Source organism: Suricata suricatta, chromosome 3, assembly GCF_006229205.1.
Source record: "Suricata suricatta isolate VVHF042 chromosome 3, meerkat_22Aug2017_6uvM2_HiC, whole genome shotgun sequence".
Lineage (NCBI taxonomy): Eukaryota > Metazoa > Chordata > Mammalia > Carnivora > Herpestidae > Suricata > Suricata suricatta.
Genome location: NC_043702.1, coordinates 124,668,203 through 124,691,897, shown reverse-complemented (window position 1 = coordinate 124,691,897; position 23,695 = coordinate 124,668,203). Strand labels below are relative to the sequence as shown.

The 23,695-nt window shown below is 37.0% G+C and overlaps 1 protein-coding gene and 1 pseudogene across 6 annotated transcripts in view; both read right to left on the bottom strand.

The window, feature by feature from the left end:
* The window catches only part of RABGAP1L (RAB GTPase activating protein 1 like), a 719,423-nt gene that overhangs the window by 287,297 nt on the left and 408,431 nt on the right, over positions 1-23,695 (bottom strand). For all 6 annotated transcript variants that reach the window (XM_029935097.1, XM_029935100.1, XM_029935099.1 and 3 more), the window contains one exon: positions 1,006-1,080. In XM_029935097.1, coding sequence (XP_029790957.1) covers positions 1,006-1,080 — 75 coding nt within the window. The remainder of the gene's footprint in view (positions 1-1,005; positions 1,081-23,695) is intronic.
* Positions 15,677-15,796, bottom strand: LOC115288735 (annotated as a pseudogene).

Here is a 23,695-nt window from a genome sequence, read left to right as displayed (position 1 = left end):
TCTGAAATAAACATCTCACTACCTTTCCCTTGCTGCAAACTGATCAGTGGTGCCTCCTTAGCTTTAGAATGAAGTCCATATTTCTTGACATGATTCGAGTCTTTATAATTTGGTCCCTGCCCATCTGAGCATTTTTACCTCATACCTCTTCCTTGCATACATTTCCCTAGAGTAACTGAACAAAAACAGTAATTTCATATTGTTCCCTTTACAAGCTGTGCCCTTATGTGTTTCCATGCATTTGCTCACATTCATGTTTAGCTATCTGTACTTGCTCCCTTCCCCAACCTAAATAGTTTATGCTTTGGCAAGGCTACCATCTCCTCCAGAAAGTCTTTCCTGAAAGTTCTGGCAGAGCTGGGTTGGATATTTCTCCTTTCTGGGCTCTTACTCTGTGTATTGCTTTTACTGAGCACACTGTGAGTTCTTCATTAGTGAACACCAGAAAAATCAATAAAGACACATAAAAAGAAAAAGAGTAAGTATGTGCCTACTGTACTTGTGTCCCACCCTGAATTATGAAGCCTTTAAGAACACCAATAATAAATTATTCATATCTGCAATTCCACTTCCTAGCCCAGCACTGACAGACTGGTGATCAATAAATGAAGACTGTTAAATGAAGGTGACTGAGAGGAGAGAGAGTATGCAAAAATAAACTGCAGAAAAGATAAGTCTTCCTTGCCACATTCCTTTATAATGGTCCTGCTCCTGCTCCCATTTGAGCAGTTACACTGACTTCTTTACTTCTAGAGGGTTCTCTTTAAGAATAATTCCAAATAAGCAATTTATTCTCTTCTTGCCAGCAATATTAATTCAACTGAGAAATGGTCCTGTACTTGACATCAGATCTCTTACTTTATCACCAAAGGTACATTTAAAAAAAGATATGCCATGTGTAATCTCCATCAGATAAATGGAAAATAGGAAGGAAGAACAAAACCAAGTAGAAAATAAAATAAACTTGGCAGCACCATGCCATTTATCCCATGGAAAATTACTTACATGCAGCAGCAATACAGCAGCAAGAAAAGACTGTCCTTGACAGTACCCAATGTCTTCATCGTAGACAGAGTAGGCCTAGAGAAAAGATGAAGGGAAGGAAATACTGTAAACATTCACAGATTTTAACATAAGTTAACATCAGGCTGCTGCCTGATCCTGTCCCTAGGCTGTCCACCACAATTTCAACTTAAATGTGTGCATCAGTAGCACAGTGGGGTCCCCCAAAGATGCTATATAGTTCCTAAAGCAATTCTAAATGTCCCATGATCTCCAGGTTCATCTTCAGAATTTGGGATAAAGAGATATTCAGAACACCTAATTTTAAAAGATCCATTATGGTTTGCAGTCAGGCAAATGAAACCATGGAAGGCAGGAGCAAAGGGTAGAAGAGGGTGGGAAGGTTCTAGAGCTGATGTGGGAGTTGTAATGCAAAGACGAACATCCCAATTGTGCTGTTTGAATCCTGGCTATATACCCCATCTCACGTATCCCATCTATATGTTTTCATTTGAGTGAGCGGATTTCTACTTAATGTATTTAATACAATGCATTATGATTTTGTGAGTATAAAAACAGTCTATGTCCAGGGCAATGGTTATCAAGGATTACTAGAAGAATTATTACAGGGGAGAAGGGAAGTGTGGTAGCTCCCATATGCCAAGGTAGTTATTAGAGTACCAGGTCCAAAACATTTTTTATTTAAAACAAAACAAAACTTTCTTGAAACAGAGTTTATATTCAGTGAAATGCATACATCAGTCACACAATTCCTTGAATGGGGTCACTTATGTAACCCCATTATTAAAGAATATTTCCATCATTCCATAACATCCCTCGTGCCTCTTTGCAATCAAACCACCTCTACCCCAGGCAACCACTGATCTGGTTTTTTATCACAATGTATTATTAGCTTTGACTTAGTTTTTTAAAGGCTCTCATACAAATGTAATCATTTAATATAAACTCTTTCATGTCTGGCTTCTTCTACTCAGTATCATGTTCCTGAGATTCTTCCACGTGGTTGCGTACATCAGCAGGTCATTCCTCGTCACTGAGGAGTAATATTCTACTGTGTAAACATGCCACGATTTGTTTATCCGTTCTCTCATTGATGAACGTTTCGGTTTCTTTGTTTTTTGGTTAGTATGAATAAAGTTGCTATGTATACACAAGGGTTTTTCATGGATACAGATTTTCATTCTCTTTAGGTAAACACCTGGGGGTAGAAGTTCAAGGTTTAAATGACAAGAGTATTTTAACTTTATAACAAATTGCCTCAGTGTCTTCCAAAGTGGTTATAACTCAATTTTTACAGCCACACCAGCAAAGTATGAGTATTTAAGGCTTCACATCCTTGTCAATACTTGATATTGCCAGTCTCTTTCCCTTTATTAATTCCTGTGGTTTTAATTTGCATTTCCCTGATGGCTAACGATGTAGGGTGTATCATCATGTGTTTTTAGGCAACTGATATTCTTTTGTGACACTCTCTTCAAGCTCTTGCCCATTTGTTTAATTGGGTTGATTCATGAGAATCCTTGATACATTCTGTTTACGAGTCCACTGCCAGACACATGTGTTACCAGTATTTTCCCCTAGTCTGTGCCCTGACTTTTTCCTTTTTCACCCTCCTAGTGGTATCTTTTGAAGTACTATTGTTCTCTGTTAACCTTCTTCTGTTAATGATGATATTATCACACTCTCTTCTAATGAGAGAAAAATTGGATCATGGAAACATTACTCAATGAATCTGAAAGGAGATTTTTCTTCATTATCACCAATTTCCAGAGCTCTGCCTAACTTTGAGAATTGAAAGATACATTAGCATCCTTTTACTTATTTAATTTTCTTTGATTTATACAGTTATAGTTCTGATTGCTTAATTTGTACTTTTATCCAGAGCTCATTGGTGAGTGTATTAGCAGTTGGAAGACAGACTACACAGAGAATAGAAAACAAACAAAAAAGGAAGAAAGAGGGAAGAGGTTCTATTTCTATCTCAATCTGGAGCATTGCTGATGGTGCTCTGTCACTTCCTTTTTCATGGACAAGGAATTCTGGGCTTAGTTGATGAGAGAACATGTTACATGAATGATAAATGTGATTTTCAAGGCTTCCCCTTCCCCATGAAAGATGTCAGTTGAGGATTCCTTAAAGCTGTGGATCTCCAAAAGCCAGTCATGCTTCACCAATGCTGACATCATTTTAACGAATGTTGGGAGAATATTTAACATTTATTGAGCAGTGTGCACATTTGTGTTACAAGAGAACTCCAACTGAAAATGAAGATCCGTGGTACATCAGACAGAGAGTATCAATTTGGTGACTCCACAGACTATTCTCTAACTAGAGAGCTGAGGATAAAAGTGCAAATCAGTAATGCAATGATCATACTTTCTACTCGTTTTATGGTTTTGAGTTAGGTTAGAAGCAAAAATGACTTGTCAGAGGCCACTTGCTAAACTGATTTTATGATTCACAGTTTAAAAAACAGCATTCTAGCAAGTTCTTATCCTTGGAGTTCTTCCGAGCACTGTTTTGGCTTCAGTGTAAGCCTTCTCTAACTGAGGTGAAATGAATCCTCTCCCTTTATTCAAAATTTGCCTCCCTTTGTACCAAATCTCTCCCCATTCCTTACTTTAACTGCATCTCTGGCCAGATGCTTGCTCAGTCCGCCGTCTAAAAACCATCTCTACTCCACTTCCGTAATGGAGGAGTAGCTCCTATTGGACCAATCTTCCCTCTGGCAACAAATTTAAACTATGTCTGGACAATTACATAAACAGCTACCTGAAGACATTGAAGAGCTAAACAAAAGCAGTCAGAAACTGGCAGGGAGAATAAACTTGGAAGAAGGAATGACACTGGGTAAAATTTCCATTCTTTATGACTTTTGCTAAAGATCAGGCACCAGTGCTACCACATCAAATGGCTAAAACTTGGATATAAAACTGTAGTCTTACTGGCTAGATGACCCAGAGAACAGACTGGAGAAACAGCTATAAAATGGGAGTGGAAATTCTGGAACAGAGAATAACAAGAGAGAAGTCCTGACTATATTTACTATAAAACTACAATATTCAAGATAGTATAAAACTGATAGAAGGATAGACAAATGATCAGTAAACAACAAGTCTAGAAGTACAAGCACACTTACAATGTTATTTGATTTCAACAAAGTTACCATATTTCATCAGACAAACACACTTACAGGTAAAGAGGAAGGAAGCTCAGGTTCACAGGAAAAAATAAAATGGAAATCAGAAGGTACTCTCTAAGAAGCCAGAGAGGCTGTCATGTGGGCATGCAAGAAAGTATCAAACTTCTAAAACAGATCCCCAGTTAGCTCTTGGCACTGCTAAAGGAACTGATATATTTGGGGATTTACTGGCTACTGATAAACAGTCTCAGACACCTACTACCTACGATGAGCTTCTGTCAAAATGAGATCAAAACAAACAAACAAATAAACCAGGGACTGTTCTTGGAACCAACAACCCTTAAATGAGTATGTCACAGAAACAACCAAGCATAAAAAAATGTGGAAATAAATTTATTTCTAGACTAAAAAGAGATCTGTTCTCACACAATCTAAGAGACAAAAACAGATACCAAGAAAAAACTATGTTTAAGTAATGCCACAAGAAGCTAAATGAAAAGAGGTCACAGAGCGACAAGAACTGTAAGCACCTGGCTGTCTAAAAGAAATTAGGGTAATATTTAAAGAAAAGATTTAGTATAGCACTAAAGAACATACGTGGCTTTTCAAAGAATCCTTTAGCATTAATTGCTCTAACTGTTAAAGAGCCACTACATGTATTGATAATTGCTGCCCATTGTCCCAGGTATTTATATAAATGTATTTAATCCCTACAAAAACCCTTCTTCATTTTATAGAAGAAGAAACAGAGGCACAAAGAAGCTAAATTACTTGTTCAGGATCACCTGACTGGTAAGCAGCAGGTCAGAATTCGAACTTGGGCAGCCTGGCTTCAGAGTTCAAGGTCATAGCTACTCTTACTATGCAGACTCTGGATCTCAGAGACTGCTGACACGTGTGGCAGAGTTCAGATGAGCAACCATAAAACTTAATGATAAAACATGAATTTTTCTTTTTGTGTTGTGTTCAGTACATATTCATAAATGAGTCAGAGATGTGGGTTTATTTAAAGAAGGCAGAGAACGATAAGTCACAAAATTTATGAGAGTAGCTGACTCTGGTGCGGTGGAGGAAGACTGACTCTGAGAAGAGCACCTAGAAGTATCCAAAGATATTGGTAATACTGTGTTTTCTAAGATGTTCGTACAAGGATGTTATTTCTATTATTGACTTTTAAAACTCAGAAATACAAATAATGTTTTCTCATTTGGATATATATTTCATAATTTTAAACATTTAACTAAAATTTAAAAAAAACTTACTACTTGTTAGTAATTTTCCATTCAATGATTTCAAATGGGAAGACATCTCTAGAAAACAGATATATAAAAAATACACAGCCAGGCTCCACTGGAGTTTAATGTAGGTGATTAAAATAGTGAGGTAGGTAACCACTGAAAACGACTCTTCTTGGAGAAAATTATACCTATGCACAGTAGATTCTCGTTCCTTGCAGTTGTTTGCTCTGTCAAGGTGCTGTGAACACTGAATTATCAGATACTGAGTCAATGCCCCCAAGAGGACAGAGAGGATTAGGCATCTGGGAGCCCCTGGTCAATCAATCAACTCTAATCTTGTCTTATATATATGTGTATTTCTATTTAAAGAAACTTTGATATTTATCGTTCATTAATTAATATTGAAATCATGGACAACATCACTACAACTCAACAAAGCCTATCGAACACACGTGTTCCATACGGTACATCACAGCCTTCTTGTGCTCAGCAGTGCAAGAAAGCAAGCACTTCACTACGCTTGGTGGCCATTTTAAACAGCAAAATCACCAACACCAGAATCACAAAAAGCACATAAATGAGGCACTAAGTAACTGCAAAAAAGAAGAGTTGAAAGAAGAAGACAGAGAATTACTTGGTTTCATCTGAACTTTGGAATGTATACATCAGGTGACCCAAATTTTTCTACACAGTGGAGAAGCACATCAATCAATGATCAAAAAAATACCAATAGTACTGATTTGGGGGTTACAAATAAATCTTTGTGAATAGGCAAATTTGCGAATATGAAATCTATAAAAAATGGAGATCTACTGTGTGTGTGTGTGTGTGTGCGCGTGCATGTGTCTCCTCGTAGATTACATCTGTATCTAACTGAATCTCTCTATGTATCGTCTTAGATATATACATCTTTGGAAATGCACACACACCAATATCCAGAATTAAGCTGACACCATTTATTTCTAAATTAGCCTACAAAGAGCAAATCAATATAAAGTGTTTTTCATGAAAAAAATTGTTAGTGATTAGAATAATGAATTATTAGCTTTAAGAAGGGCCACACACATTAGAAATATCAAGTAAATGAAAGAGAAATGTAGATGTATTCTTATACCACAATTTAAAATTTTTAAATTTAATAAATCAATATTTTTATAAACATTTTCAGTACCGAATATTCCTTATCATTTTCCTTTTCCTCCAAGCCTTTAGAAATTATTATGAATGGCATATTTTCCTATTTCTTTAGAATTTAGTAGAGAGAGTCCACAGTGATTAACAGTTTATTTGCCAGTATTTTCTTTGAAACTCAGCATGTGTTTTCCTATAAAAGTAATATGGTTATGAGGCTTTCAGATTAGCTTCCAAACTATAAAAGTAGCCCCTAACTATAGAGCCCAGGACAGTAGCTTTTTAATAGTAAAGTATTCTAAAATCATTGTTTGTTAAAATATTTACTTACAAGTTTTCTAATAGTGGCTCTGAATATCAGACACTTCAAATTCAACCTCTGCCTCTTACCACAATTAGTCAACTTCCCAAGTTTCAAACACTTTGAGGCCACAAATATTTGTGGAGAGTCTTTGTGAAACACTGGTCTAAGCAATGAACAAAACGGACAAAATACCTGCTCTCACAAAGCTTGTATTTTTACTGGAAAAAGACAATAGCATTAAATAAGTAAATAAGGGTGAAAATAAGTGCAATGGCAAATGTAACACAGGGGAAAGGGCTAAGGAATGCTGGACTCAGAGGACCCTGCAATTGTAAGAGCGGGGGTTCGGGCAGACAGTACTGGGAAAGTAACACTGGAGCAAGGAGTCAAGAGAGGCCAAAGAACAAGCCATGCAGACCTCCGGGAGAAGGGTTCCGAGCAGAGGGAACAGTCGGTGCGAGGGCTCTGATGGGGGAGCAAGCCGGGCACATGTGTGACTGGGACAGGGTTCATGATGCAGAGAACAGTCATACACAAAGTTTAGAACCTTGTAAACCACTAAAGACTTAAGCTTTTAAAATGAATGAAACAGAAATATCAGGTGGAGAGCTGTCTAGATCAGAGTGGTTGCAGTGAAAGTAATGAGATGCAGTTTCTGGATGTATTTTGAGGAGAGAGCCAGTTAAGATTTCCTAAAGGATTAGCTGTGTGGTACTGTGAAAGACAGTCCTGCACAGCCTGTGGCTGCCCTTTGCATGGTTGCAAAAGAGTATGCTGCAGGCCTAAAACAGTTGCTCACACAGAGGTAAGGGGCCCTTCCTGCCCGTGCTGGGCTTATCACGTTGTTTGGTAATCTTTCGTGATTCCAGGCTTGATGCGTACTTCTTTCTAAGTGTGTATGTCATGGGGCCCCTGGTCAACCCACAGTTACCCATATTCTCTATGAGGAGAGAAGGGGCTCTTTCCTCTGCAGCATAAAAAGTTACATGCAGACCATCTCCCTATAATAGGCATCTTGGGGGACTGACACTCACTACTGAAGCTGATCTCGCTCTTTTTTCTATGAGGGGAAAGTACTGTTCCATCCAGTGGCTGTGTGAGTTGTGTCTTTCTTAGTAACCTCAACACTTGCAAACTATGCAGTGGGCTGACATCCTGGGACCTCTACTCCTGGTGGCAGCTAACGCTTTCTCAACTTGTATAGTAAGAGGAGAGGAAAGTCAAAACTGATTCAAGGTTTCTAGTCTGAGCAACTGGAAGAACGGAGTTACTATTAACTAAGATGATGTTATTTTATGATCTGGAATATGTTTGTTTTCTGACAAGATCATCTTCAATAAAGGAATACAGGTGAAATCCTGACTGAAATGAGTTTAGTAAATAGTTGGAGGAGAGAAACTGGTTGTGGCAAGTTTAGACAAATCTTTAGACAAAGGAGAGCAGATTACCTTTATCTATAACAAAAAGGTAATCACAGAAACCACTGTGTAAACTTGATTGAGGATTAACACAGTGCACGAGCACACAGTGAAGTGCTGAATAATAGCAGCAATGGCAGGCTGATGTCAAGGACTACAGCGTCCTTCTTCCAAACCTCCCATTGAGCCATCACCAGGATGAGTATGGGGCTGTCTGGATGAGGTTTCATTCACCATTAAAATGCTTATGGATTCTTGTTTTGTTAACAAGTAGCTAAACTTCCGATTTCCTTCCAGCAAGCATCAGGCAAAGCAAGATAAAGATGGCACAGAGGGGTGGTCTGATACTATACTCTAACCAGGATGATGAGGCCATCCCAGTGGGGAAGTGGATGGGCGAAAATAAGAAATCAATGGAGTGACACATCTGGGGTGTTCCAGCCTGACCTCTGTAAGGAAGCCATGTGTGCAAGAGAGGAGTGGCTGCAGCAATGGGAAACTGGTTACATACAGTGATACTGATCAAGTGGATAAATATATGGGAACTAAGCTTTTCACTGTCAGAGAAGGGAGTTAACAAATATAGGAAAAAGAACAGAATTCATTTGCTGATATTTAACTGAAACTGAAAGTATTCTTGTGAATTGCTGATTTTCAACATATGTAAAAAGATATAAAAACAAATATGGGGAGTGACATTAGCAAAAAAGGCAGAGTAAAAATCTCTAAAAATGTGTTCCTCCATAATAGCAGGAAAAATAGCAAAAATCATTACAATCAGCTTTTCTGGTGCTCTGGAAATTGATCTAAGATTTGCAGCAGTCTGAGGCACATTTATTACAGAAAAACGACCGAATCTCAGTAAGGACAGGGAACTCTGTGGCAATTTTTAACTTCCCTTAGCTCTATCTCTGCAGCTCCATGTCGACTTGCTTTCGCAGCGAAAACAAACAGCCTGGTGACCATCAGAAGGAGCAAAGGGGGCTACAACTCCTGTAAAGAATCATTTGCAGAATTAGCATTGTTTGACCTGTGTGAGGGATCTCCAAAGACCACTTGCAAGGCTCACCCAGTGCGAAAAGCCTTTACCCAGGGCATTTGCCAAAAACAATTACAAGTGATTGTTTAATTTTATGGCTGCCTTCAGGTGGTAGATAAAAGTTGGAGCAGACAACAGACTTAACCAAAAGGTTTGAAAGGAAAAAGCTATGGAATGAGATGTCCACAAGGGCTTCGGAAAACTCAGACTTATTTCTGAGAATATAGAGAGCCACATCCATGTGGGAGACTGGACAGATGCCCAAAGCTTTGGGGAAGCTCAGAAAAGGCATGAGAAGGCTTTAAGCTCTCATCTCTGGCTGACACTGATGCTCTGCATAAGCAGGAAGTGAAAGTAAGAGAGAACTGTCACCTGGTTAGCTGAGTTATGCCTAAACACATCCACAGAGCCCCTCCGCAAAGAGTGGGAAAGTTACTAGTTCAAGGAAATAGAAGCAGATCTCTGTCTAATCATTAGCTAACCACCTAGCAGAGACTTCAGTGGCCACACACGATAAAGAATAGACTTTACAAAATTAGTTCACAAAAGTCACCAAAATACAATAAAAACAACAAAACCTAGCAAATCCACAGAAATAAAAGGTAGATTATTGACTGCCAAGGGCTGAGAGTAGGGATGCTAGAGAGTGACTTCTAATGGATACAAGGTTTCTTTTTAGAGTGGTGGAATGTCCTAGATTAATAGTGATGATGATTGCATAACTATGAATGTATTAAAAACCACTAAAATGTACACTTATTTAAAGGGATGCATTTTGTGGTATGTGAATTACTATCTCATTTATAATATTGAAAAACCTATATGTTTGTATACAGACATGCATATATGGGTCTAACGTATATTCATATGCACATATGTATTTCTTAGCTCTGTCTGGTGAGATGACTTGTGAGTAATACATCCTAATATCAGTGAATACATCTCGCATACAAATCTTGATTTTCTACCATTTGTAGCTAAAGAAAGCAGGGATCCTTAGAGAAATGGTCTAGTTCTGGGACAAAGAACATCTGGAGCATCTTTTTGATCCAGAAAGGAAGGCAGTGCTCAGAAAACAATAGGATATGCCGAAAGGCCAGCTTGAAGGTCTCCCACCGTCCAGTTGGGAACAATCTGAGCACCAAAACAAGTAATTATAGTAAAAGAGTAATTACACTGAATAAAATGAGTCTATCTGAATATGATAATATATACATATATATACACATAAGTAAATAAATGGAAAGTCTGACAAGGAAGGTATATTTATAAAATTATTATCCCACCAAAAATAGTTCTTAAAATTTTTTTTTAATTTTTATTTATTTTGAAGGAGAGAGAGACAGACTGAGTAGGGGAGGGGCAGAGAGAGGGAGACACAGAATCTGAAGCAGGCTCCAGGCTCTGAGTTGGCAGCACAGAGCCTGACGTGGGGCTTGAACCCATAAACTGTGAGATCATGACCTGAGCTGAAGTTGGATGCCCAACCAACTGAACCACTCAGGCACCCCCAAAAGTATTTCTTAATTACAAAAGGTAAAAAAGAAACCTCACAGTGGAGAAGTCTGGTCAACACCTTATTTGTGTGATCAAAGTGACCCTCATCAGTTATGAGAAAACCTGTAGCAGCGTGCTACCTGAGAGGAGGGGATAAGAGATCAGTTCTTCTGTGTTACACTTGCCAAAAATGTGTAACTCAAGTCCGACCATGAGGAAACATCAGACAAATCCAAATTGAAGGACATTCCAAAAACTGACTGGGCTATAATCTTCACAAGTACCAAATGAATTAAAGAGGGAGAAACTATTGCAGACAAAAGAACATCAAGGAGACGTGATAACCCAATTGAAATGTGTGATTCTGAGCTAGGCCCTTTTCTCTGTAAAGGACATTACGTGGACAGCTAGTGAACTCGGAATGGAGTCTGAGGCTCAGGTTGTAGCAATCCAGCGATGTTCCTTCTTGATTTGGATGTTTTGTGATAGTTATACAAGAGAATATTCTTGCTTTTCAAAACCATCCTCAAGTATTTGGGGGTGACGCAGCATCATGTTGGCAAACCACTCTCAAACACTATAGGAAAACAAAATTATATACTTGCAACTTTCCTGTAAGTTTCACATTCTTTAAAAAATATACGGAAATATGGATATATACATACATAAACTCAGAATTATTTTGTCTGTTGATTCTAATAATAAAAAATTGGGGCTTAAGAAAGGTTATTAAGTTTATCCTACCTGCTGGCAAAAGGAAGAGTATTAACATAGGCTCTAAAAATAGATCCCGTGATATGAAATCACCTAAACTCTGGCAAATATAAACACAGAAAGCTAGATGTACTCACAAATATTCACTCACAGAGCAATTTTCTTATCTAACATAGCTGGCAAAATTCCTAGATGTAAGTTTCCTTTTATATACACTTGGAAAAAAAAGCCCTTGGCAACAATTTAAAAGTGAGCTGATACACTCATTTTAAAAAAAAAGAAATGTAAAGTAGCTAGACTATCATACTCTTAAAAATCTAATGCCCCTATTATAAGTAAACTAGTGTATGATTATAGGAAATCATCCAGAGTGTTTAGTTTATATCTTTGGACTTTTGATTTTTTTAAAAAAGTGGTACATAAAAGACAGCAAAAAGGAACTCTACAAAACAAAGAAAAGCAGTATCTTTGCTCTTTAAAGAGCTTATGTTGAATAATTATTATAAATAAAATTATTTTATAGAAGAAAAAATTGCAGAGACAGAGAGCTCTTGTAGTGTTTACATACATTACATTCTCATCTAAAATACCCATGACCATGAAAATGCACCTCTCCAATCTCAAATACCAGAAAACATAATTGACCCAAGTTGCCAGCTGGGATGTTCTGAAATCCATCCCAACATTTGTACTAAGGCCACACTTCCCAGGGGATACGGCCAGCCAATGACTGAACACAACAAGGTATTAAGGCAGGCCAGCTTCTGAGAGAAGTGGGACCCCACAGACAACTTAGCCAAGGACTCCCACTGGCCTTGGCAAACATTCCTTAGAAGTGCATTACAGTCTAAGACACTTCTCCCTAATCCTCCTTCCTATTTTCTTCCCTTGGGGTCAGATTAACATTGTAGTCCAATGGCTCTCCCAGCTCCTTCTCCATATTCTCTTACAGGCATCTCTCCTAATACACTGTATAAACACTTAATCCTGTTTTGGTGACAGGCTTCTGAGAGGACCTGGAATAACACAGGTTTCATCGAGTCAAGATCACAGTTAATTATATTACATCATGTAGCCAGTACTGCACTCTGCTCTCTAAAACAAAGAAAAAGAAAATGTCAGAGAGAGCCTCTTTCCTCAAAGACTGAACACCCTGAAGAAAACACTTAAATGAAATTAATTAGACAATGTTCAAACATAATCCATAATAATCATCTAAACTTCCCAGAGTATTTTTAATCTATAAATCACTGTGGGTAGAACAAGCTTCACAAGGGAAGTGGGCTAGTAAGATTTGGACAGATGGGAAGGAGGTGGAAAGTAATTCAGATTCACACCCTTCCTTGGTCTTTAAAAAATGCAGGAAAAAGTCTGGTTAAGGAGGAGGCTTCAAAGTTGTAAAGATATTGCCAAATGGATAACAATTAGTAAACAGGAAGTAAGTCCCCATAATCCTATAACTAATCCACTCAGGAATAACTGAGTTTATTGTTTGGTATATTTAAGGCACTTGAATTTAGTATAGAAATCTCTATTTTGAGAAAAATCATAAATTCAGGACACCACACATAGCATTTTATTTGAAGGCTCCTTGTGTTATGTCTTTGCAGGTTAGTTTAAAAAAGTAATCTTATATTTCTTCTTTTCTCAAAGATTAATGTTGCTTTCGAAAGAGAATGACTATAATCAAGCCCTGAGGATACACACCAATCCCTGTATTCTAATTTTACAAATCTTTATCATACTTATAATCCTACTCTTTCTCTTCCTTATTCTAGTAATGGTGTGATGGCTTCAATTAGCCTTTCTGCTGAAAGACTACGGGTTCCACAGAAACTACAAAAGCTATTTCAGAAAAGCTCTTATGGGACTAAGCACATAAAGAAATTTCTAAAAACTCTTCAGACACTTTCAAGAGCATTACAAATTACTCGTTTTCCTTCCAGGACTCCAGCTTCACAAACCTAACCTTTTCATTGTTACAGTTTCAGAAGAAAAAATCCATATTTAAAATGACATCATATCTATTCAGTTGAGCTCTGACCCACAGAGGAACAAAAAACCTCACCCAAAAATAGTCCCTCATGTATGATTTAGTGATACTAATATAAAAATGTTTTTTAAATATTATAAGCAAAAGCTAAACATGAAGTTAACCCCTAAATACACACAAACACACACTGTGAAGCTTTCCAACTTAAAGTTGCTAAGATTTCTTTTATATGTGTATGTATATGTATGAGCAAGCATTTGCTGTTCTAAGTGGCTATAAACATAACTGTCCTTGCAAATGAAGCAGAATTAGACAATTTGCCTAAAATAAAAAATGGAAGATGAGTGATTAAGGGCAGGGAAACTAAATGAAACTCTTATCCCCAGAGATTAAGATTTATCAGTATGCAAATCTAGTACCCTATTTATTCCACTATCAATAAGAGGATTGGTGAATATTTCCCCTCTCCCTTAGAAAATCTGAAACTATTAACAAATAACTTATCTAATGAAAAGTTTAAGGGGAACACTGTGAAAATCTGGTCTCTCATATCTCCTCAGAAGAGCAAAATATATTTCATAGAAGGGAAAATTTTGGAAAAAGTGGTTTGCAAGAATATTAAAATTAACTAAAATTTATCCTGCTAGGGATTTACCCAAGGGATACAGAAGTGCTGACGCATAGGAGCACATGTCCCCCAATGTTCATAGCAGCAATGTCAACAATAGCCAAAATATGGAAAAAGCCTAAATGTCCATCACCTGGTGAGTAGATCAAGAAGATGTGGTATATATACACAATGGAGTACTACATGGCAATGAGAAAGAATGAAATCTGGCCATTTGTAGGAAAGTGGATGGACCTCGAGGGTGTCATGCTAAGCGAAATAAGTCAGGCAGAGAAGGACAGAAACCATATGTTTGCACTCATAGGTCTAACAGGAGAACAGGATAAACCTAATGGAGGACCAGGGGGAGGGGAAGAGGGAAAGAGCGTTGGGGAAAGAGAGGGATGCAAAACTTGAGAGACTATTGAATACTGAAAATGAACTGAGGGTTGAAGGGGAAGGGCGGGGGGAAAGAGGTGATGGTCATGGAGGAGGGCACTTGTGGGGAAGAGCACTGGGTGTTATATGGAAACCAATTTGAAAATAAACTACTTAAAAAAATTAACTAAGAAGAGATTTCAGTGGTATCATAGTGTCAAGGACACAGAAAGTATGATATGGAGCCCACCAATGACGATGATTTATAATAAATACCTCAGGCTTTTAGCTGAAATGCTGGAAGGGTCTCACCCATGATGCAAAAATAGTAAACACTGGGTCAAAGATATCCACTATACTCTATCTTCCTACCAGAAAAACACTAAATCTGCTTTGGAGTAAATTATTCAAAGCCTTTATATAATTTTTCACACATAAGATCCAGATTCCTATTAAAAATAAGCATGAAAGAAAATATGAGAAAAGTAAAAGTCAAGAGACAACAGTAATATATGAACAGGTGATCAGATATTAGACCTTATCACACTTGGACTTTAAAATACCTATGATTGGAGTGCCTGGATGGCTCAGTTGGTTAAGCGTCCAACTTTGGCCTAGGTCCTGATCTCACCATTGCCAAGTTTGAGCCTCACATCAGACTCTGTGCTGACAGCTCAGAGCCTGGACCCTGTTTCAGATTCTGTGTCTCCCTCTCTCTCTGCTCCTTCCCCATTCATCCTCTGCCTCAATCTCTCTCAAAAATACACAAACATTAAAAAAATTAAAAAACAAAAAAATACCTATGATTAATCTGTCCAAAAAGAAAAAACTCACAAAGAAGATGGAATCTATTTTTAAGAAGACTCATATAAATATTCTAGAGCTGAAAAATAAAACCAAAATTAAGACTGGAATAGATCAGAGAGAAGATTTCTAAAAAAAATATACAGATGAAGACACCAAAGACAGATGAAAACATATAAAATAGAGTAAGAGATAAGTGACATAGTAAAATATGTATACTTGGAAGTCCAGAATAAAGGAGCAAGGTCAAATAGAATTGAGAGAGATACTGGCTGAACATTTCCTAAAAGTGGCAAACTAAGTCAAGCTACATATTCAATAACAAACTCCAGGCAGTACAAATATAAAGAAAATCACACCTAGGACGCATTATTAAAAAAACTGTTGAAAACCAAAGATAAACAAAAAAATTTTAAAGCAGAGAGAAGATTGGCAGCCATCTTTCAAGTAGCAATAATCGCATCTGGGATAAACCTCATTGGCTATAATACTGCCACTGCGCAAAGCTTGACAGCCATCTTTGAACAGAAATGAGGAAGGCCCACAGACAATAGAATGACACCTTTAAAATGTTAGGGAAAACCCCATGTACAACTAGAACTCCATACCAAATGAACATCTTCCCAAAATAAAGACAAAATAAGACCCTCAGACAAATTTAAAAAATGAAGCGATTTCACTAGCAGATTTTTACTAAAGAAATATTAAAAACTTTTTCCCATAAGGGACTCTTAAATACTGAGAACAAACTGAGGGTTGATGGGGTTGGGGGGAGAGGGTACAATGGGTGATGGTCATGGAGGAGAGCACTTGTTGGGATGAGCACTGGGTGTTATATGGAAACCAAATTGACAATAAACTGTATTTAAAAAAAAAATTCAATCCATGAAGAAGAACATGGAAGAACAAATACTGTTAAAATGTCAGTACTACTCAAAGTGATCTACATATTCAGTGCAATCTCTATCAAGATAACACCAGCATTCCTCACAGAGCTAGAACAAACAATTCTAAAATTTGTATGGAACCAGAAAAGACCCTGAATAGCCAAAGCAATCCTGAAAAACAAAACCAAAGCTGGAAGCATCACAATTCTGCACTTCAAGCAGTATTACAAAGCTTTAATCATCAAGACAGTATGGTAGTGGCACAAAAACAGACACTCAGATCAATGAACAGAATAGAGAACCCAGAAATGGACCCACAAATGTATGGCCAACTAATTTTTGACAAAGCAGGAGAATAATATCCAATGGAAAAAAGACAGTCTCTTCAGCAAGTGGTGTTGGGAAAACTGGACAGTGACATGCAGAAGTAAGACCCTGGACCACTTTCTTACACCATACATAAAAATAGATGAAAGACCTAACATAAGACAGGAAGCCATCAACATCCTACAAGAGTAAACAGGCAGCAACCTCTTTGACCTCAGCTGCAGAAACTACTTACTAGACATGTTTCCAGAGGGAAGGGAAACAAAAGCAAAAATGTATTGGGACCTCGTCAAGATAAAAAGCTTCTGCACAGCAAAGGAAATCAATGAAACTAAAAGGCAACTGAAGGAATGGGAAAAGATATCTGCAAATGACATATTACATAAGGGTTAGTATCCAAAATCTTTAAAAAAAACTTATGAAACTCAACTCCCAAAACACAAATAATCCAGTGAACAAATGGACAAAAGACATGAATAGACACTTTTCCAAAGAGGACATCCAGATGGCTAACAGACACATGAAAAGATGCTCCACATCATTCATCATCAGGAAAATAAAATCAAAACTACAATGAGATACTATCTCACACCTGCCAGAATGACTCATATTAACAACTCAGGCTATAACAGATGTTGGCGAGGATGTGGAGAAACAGGAACCCTTTTGCAGTGCTGGTAGGAATGCAAACTGGTGTAGTCACTCTGGAAACCAGTAAGAAGGTTCCTCAAAAAATTAAAATAGAACTAACCTATGACCCAGCAATTGCACTATGAGAGATTTATCCAAAGAATGCAGGTGTACTGTTTCAAAAAAGCACAGGTAATCCAATGTTTATAACAGCACTATTAACAACAGCTAAAGTATAGAAAGAGCTCAAACGTCCATCAATTGATGAATGGATAAAGAAGCTGTGGTGTATACATATATACAATAGAATATTACACAGCAACCAAAAAAGAATGAAATCTTGTCATTTGCAAAAACATGAATGGAACTAAAGTGTATTATGCCAAGTGAAATAAGTCAGTCAGAGAAAGTCAAATACATCATTTCACTCCTATGTGAAATTTAAGAAAAAAAAAACAGATGAACATAGGGAAATGGAAGCAAAAATAAGATAAAAACAGAGGGGGAGACAAACCAGAAGAGACTCTTTTTTTAAAATGCTTTATTTACTTTTGAGAGACAGGGAAAGACAGCATGAGCAGGGGAGGGTCAGAGAGAGGGGGAAACACAGAATCTGAAGACAGGCGCCAGGCTCTGAGCTAGCTGTCAGCACAGAGCCTGATGTGGAGCTTGAACCCACAAACCACGAGATCATGACCTGGGCCGAAGCCAGATGCTCAACCGACTGAGCCACCCAGGCATCCCCATAAGAAACTATTAAATACAGAGAACCAACTGAGGGTTGCTGTCAGGGTGTTGGGTAGGAGGATGGGCTAAATGGGAAATGGGAATTAAGGAGGGCACCTGCTGGGATAAGCACTGGGTGTTATATGTGATAAATCAATAAATTCTATTCCTGAAATAATTATTGCACTAAAAAAATGAATGAAAATTAAAAAGAAGGAAAACAAAACCGTGAAGAAGGAAAACAAATCCCAGATGAAAGCAGTCTATGAAGGAGGAAATGAAGAGTATAAGAATGGATAAACAGGTAAGTCTAAATGAATATGGATAGTTTAAAATACAAAAAATATTACTCTGTGTGTATGGGGGAGATAGGTGGGTATTGATACATATACAGGATTAAATACATGGTAATAATAGGACAGCAAACAAAAAAGTAATATATGAAGTTAAAGAGATGTAAGGTTCTTGCATTATACAGAAGTGACCAAAATACTCACCTAAGGTGTATTCAAATACACCAAGAATGCCTGTTGTGATCCTTAGGGTAACCACTAAAAGTATACAAACTATATATAATAGTCATGAGTGTAATGTAAAAAATGAGGGGAAAAAAGAGAAAAAAAAAAGGACAGATGAAACATAATAGAAAACAAATAGTGATATAGTAATTTTAATAAATACGTAAGTTCATTAAATCTAAATATACACAACACTGCAAAAAAGACAAAATTGTAGAGCTAGTTAAAATAACAAAGTTCAATTATAAGATGCCTAAAGGAGAGACCCCTTAAATATAAGAACTCCACTGAAAGTAAGAGGATATTAAAAGTTATACAATGCAAACTGAAGCTAATTTGGTCATATTTATATCAAAGTACATACTAGCAATAAGAAAAACATTTTATAATGATAATAATATAATGATAATTATATAATGATATAATTCAATATGAAGACACATTAACACTAAATTTATATGCACTTAATAACATAACCTCAAAATACATAAAGCAAAACTTGACAAAATTAAAAGGAATAACAGACAAGTTGAGATTCATAGTTGGGAGTGTTAGCACAATTTTATCAGTAACTGACAAAACAGGAGAAGACAAAGAGCTATAAAAAGACTGGAAAAGCATGATTACAGAGTTTATCTAATGATACAAATAAAACATTGAGATTAGAAAGCAAGTCTCAAAAAATTTTAGAAGTGTTTAAACACATGGAGCATGTTATTTGATCATAGTAAATTTAAGATAGATAACAAATAAAAATAACCTACAAGTCACCAAATTTAATGGGTAAAGGATATCACCATATACATAATGGTAATAAAATATGACATCAAAATTGATGGGGTTATAGTAGAATGCTATCCAGGAATACAAAAGAATGGACTATCAAAACTCTCACCTACAGGGATGAATCTCAGAGGTATTATACTGCATGAAAGAAGCCACAAGTACATTCTGTATGATCTATTTATAAAATTATAGAAAAAATGGAAACTATAATGACAGAAAGAAGATAAACAATTGCCTGTCAAATGCCTGAGGTCAGGCATAGACAGGATTTACTTTGAAAGGACAAGAGGAATTTTGGGGGCGATATAAATGTTTGATGTCTTTTTTTTAACAGATAGGACTTAAATGGAAAGAAAATCTATTTGATTTACATAATGATAAAACAATAAAGATATCCAGGATTCTTTTAGTTCTCTTTTTTGAGGTATCAAAAAACCAAATCAAAAGTACATGAAAAGCATTTTCTAATCTTTTTTAACCTGCCTGCCAATAATTCCACTTTAGAACAACTGTCACTTCTTTTTCGGAAGTGGAAACATTTTATTTTTATTAAAGTATAATTAACATATAAAATATATAACATATAGTAATATGTTATATTACTATCAGGTATACAACATAATTTGATATACATATATATTACAAAATGATCACAATAAGCCTATTTTACTACAATTACAACTTTTTCTTGTGATGAGAACTTTTAAGATTAATCACTTTCAAATATGCAATATAGTATTAGTAACTATAGTCACCTTACTGTATACTACATACAGTATATCCCCATGACTTATTTATAACTTGAACTTTGTACCTTTTGACTTCCTTCACACATTTAGCTCACCTCCTACCTTTGACAACCATCAATATGTTCTCTGTATCTTTGAGCTTGTTTTATTTTTCATTTAATTTTAGATTCCACATATAAGTAAGATCATATGGTATTTGTCTTTCTCTAACTTATTTCACTTAGCATGATGCCCTCAAGGTCCATCCACATTGTTGCAAATGGCAAGATTTCATTCTTTCTGATGGCCTGATAATATTCCATTGTATATATATACCACACTTCCTTTATCCATTCATCTATATATGGACACTAAGGTTGTTTTCATATCTTGGCTATAATAAATAATGCTGCAAATAAACTAAAGAATGCATATACCTTTTCTAGTTCGTTTTTGTTTGTTTGTTTTCTTCAAATATATGCCTAGAAATGGAATTGCTGGATATGGTAGCTCTATTTTAAAATTTTTGAGGAACTGCCATACTGTTTTCCATAGTGTAATTAGTGGCTGTACCAATTTACATTCCTACCAACCATGCACAAGGGTTCCCTTTCTCCACATTCTTACCAACACTTGTTTCTTTTTTTTTTTTTTTTTAATGTCTTTATTTTATTTTGAGAGACAGAGTAGAGAGTGAGCCGGGGAGGGGCAGAGAGAGAGGGAGACACAGAATCTGAGCAGGCTCCAGGCTCTGAGCTGTCAGCATGGAGCTCGATGCGGGGTTCGAAACCACAGACGGTGAGATCATGATCTGAGCCGAAGTCGGATGCTTAACCGACTGAGCCACCCAGGCGCCCCCGTTTCTTTCTTTTTGATACTAGTCATTCTCATGGGTATGAGGTGATATCTCACTGCGGCTTTGATTTGCTTTTGTGATGTTGAACATCTTTTCATATACCTGTTGGCCATCTGTATGTCTTCCTTGAAAAAAAGGTCTATTTGTATCCTCTTCCCATTTTGAATTGCATTATTTGGTTTTTGGTGTTGAGTTGCATGAGTATTCTATATATTTTGGATATGAACCCCTTATCAGATATATAATTTGCAAATATTTTCTCCCATTTCATTTTGTTATGGTCTCCTTTACTGTGCTTTTTAGATTGATGCAGCTTTGGTGTCTTGATTCTGGTGTATTTTGATTACAGTTACATAGGTGTATACATTTGTCAGCATTTATCAAACTATATGCATAAAACAGATACAGCTTATTGTATGTAAATTAAACCTTAATTATATTGATTATAAAATCAGAGCTTTAATGCAGAACAACAAACTTCACAAAAATTCATCTATAGCAGTATCTAAGAGCAATTTGTAGTATTTTCTGCACCTATTAGGACAAAAGAAAAGCTAAAAAATTATTGATTTAGGCATGTATCCTAAGCTAGAAAAACCAACAAATTAAACTTAAATTGGAATAAATGAAATAAAAATAAAAGCAGATATCTTTTTAAAAATTTTTTTAATGTTTTATTTATTTTTTGATACAGAGAGAGACAGAGCATGAGAGGGGGAAGGGCAGAGAGAGAGAAGGAGACACAGAACCGGAAGCAGGCTCCAGGCTCTGAGCTAGCTGTCAGCACAGAGCCTCACGCGGGGCTCGAACCCACGAATGTGAGATCTGACCTGAGCTGAAGTCGGAAGCTTAACCGACTGAGCCACCCAGGTGCCCCAATAAAAGCAGATATCAACAAAATAGAAGGCAAACATATAACAGACAAAATCAACGAAGCTTTGGCACTTTGAAAAAACTAAGAAAATTGATAAACTGTATCAAACATAGATAAATTTTATCAAAATCAATTGTAGACAGATTTAGTGTAAAAAGTGTAAAAAGGGAGACACAGAATCTGAAACATCCTCGAGGCTCTGAGCTGTCAGCACAGAGCCCAACGTGGCGCTTGAACTTGGGAACAGTGAGATCATAACCTGAGCCAAGTCAGGCACTTAACTGACTGAGCAACCCAGTGCCCCAATGCTGTAAGGATTTATTTACTTATCTCATCCATTTATTCATTTATCTATCTATGTATTATTTATTTATTTATGTTTAACTTTTATTTAAACCCAAGTTAGTTAACATATAGTGTAATAATGGTTTCAGGAGTAGAATTCAGTGAATCATCACTTACATATAACATCCAGTTCTCATCCCAACAAGTGCCCTCTTGGCATCCATCACCCATTTAGCCCATCCCCCCATCTATCTCCCCTCCAGCAACCCTAAGTTTGTTCTCTGTATTTTGCTTGTCTCTTATGGTTTGCCTCTCTCTCTGTTTTTATCTTATTTTCATCATTGAATTTTTAGGAAGCTTCTCCAAACTTCTTGTATGACTTGAAAGAATTAATTTTTCCTTAAGGAAACTAATTCATAAGAGAATATTCAGCCATCCTCAAGGTCTTCTGAAACCACTTAATTCACTGCTCATTAAGATATCTGGCAAAGCAGAGTGGACGGTAGGGACTCAAAGGTTCCTAAGCAGCACACTATTTGGATCTACCTTAGAAGGTTGTTATGATTCAAGGAAACATGCCAGATACTCAAGGAAGAGAGGAGGTACACAGAGAGTAGAAAAGGCCTACTTGAATCTCCAAGGGCTGCCTGCCTGATTACCCCAAGGTAGAGCTCTAAATGAAATCCTGTGGGTGCATTTTGATCCAGGAACACCAATCTACCACACCAATGAGCCCTTATTCTGGGGTCAATCAGATTCCAAGGATGTGAGCTGGAGAAGTCCCACAGCTCACTTATGCTGCTAGACAAACTGGGCTTTGTAAAGAAGAGTGGCCTATAATGGGTTCAATAAATGCTGTCATTCAAACAAGGAATCATTCAGGCACCCCCAAGGAAGAAAGTTGGATTAAGGCAGTCAAATAGAAACATACTGAAAATACTACTGGGACACCTGGGTGGCTCGGTTGGTTAAGCATCAGACTCTTGGTCTCAGGGTCGTGGGATCAAGCCTCATGTTAGTGTGGTGCCCCTTAGGATTCTCTCTCTCTCTCTCTCTCTCTCTCTCTCTCTCTCTCTCTCTCTCTCTCTCTCTCTCTCTCTCCCCCTCCTCCCCCATACTCTCTTTTCTCTCTCAAAATAAATAAATAAACTTAAAAAAGAATTTTTTGTTTTTCAATTCATCATTATCAACTCAGTGATAAACAATTCATCTTTATAACCATTATAACCCTTAACTCTAGAAAAAAATATAAATAATGTATGTTTATACCTAATTTCACAAAAGTTGGTGATCACTTGCATTCTTCAAAATCACTGGTATCAAAATAATACCTAAAATGTCTTAGGTCTTATATTAAATCCTATCTTGTTTTGAGAACAAGATTGGATAAAACAAGTTTACTTTTTTTTTTTCATAATATTTTACTGTCAAATTGTTTTCCATATAACACCCAGTGCTCTTCCCCTTAAGTGCCCTCCACCATCACCACCACCTCTTTTCCCCCCTTCCCCTTCCCCTTCAACCCTCAGTTCATTCTCAGCATTCAACAGTCTCTCAAGTTTTGCATCCCTCTTTCTCCCCAATTGTCTCACCCTCCTCCGCTCCCCCTGGCTCTCCATTAGGTCTCTCCTGTTTTCCTGCTAGACCTATGAGTGCAAACATATGGTTTCTGTCCTTCTCTGCCTGGCTTACTTCACTCAGCATGACACCCTCAAGGTCCATCCACTTTCCTACAAAAGGCCATATGTCATTCCCTCTCATTGCCATGTAGTACTCCATCGTGAATATAT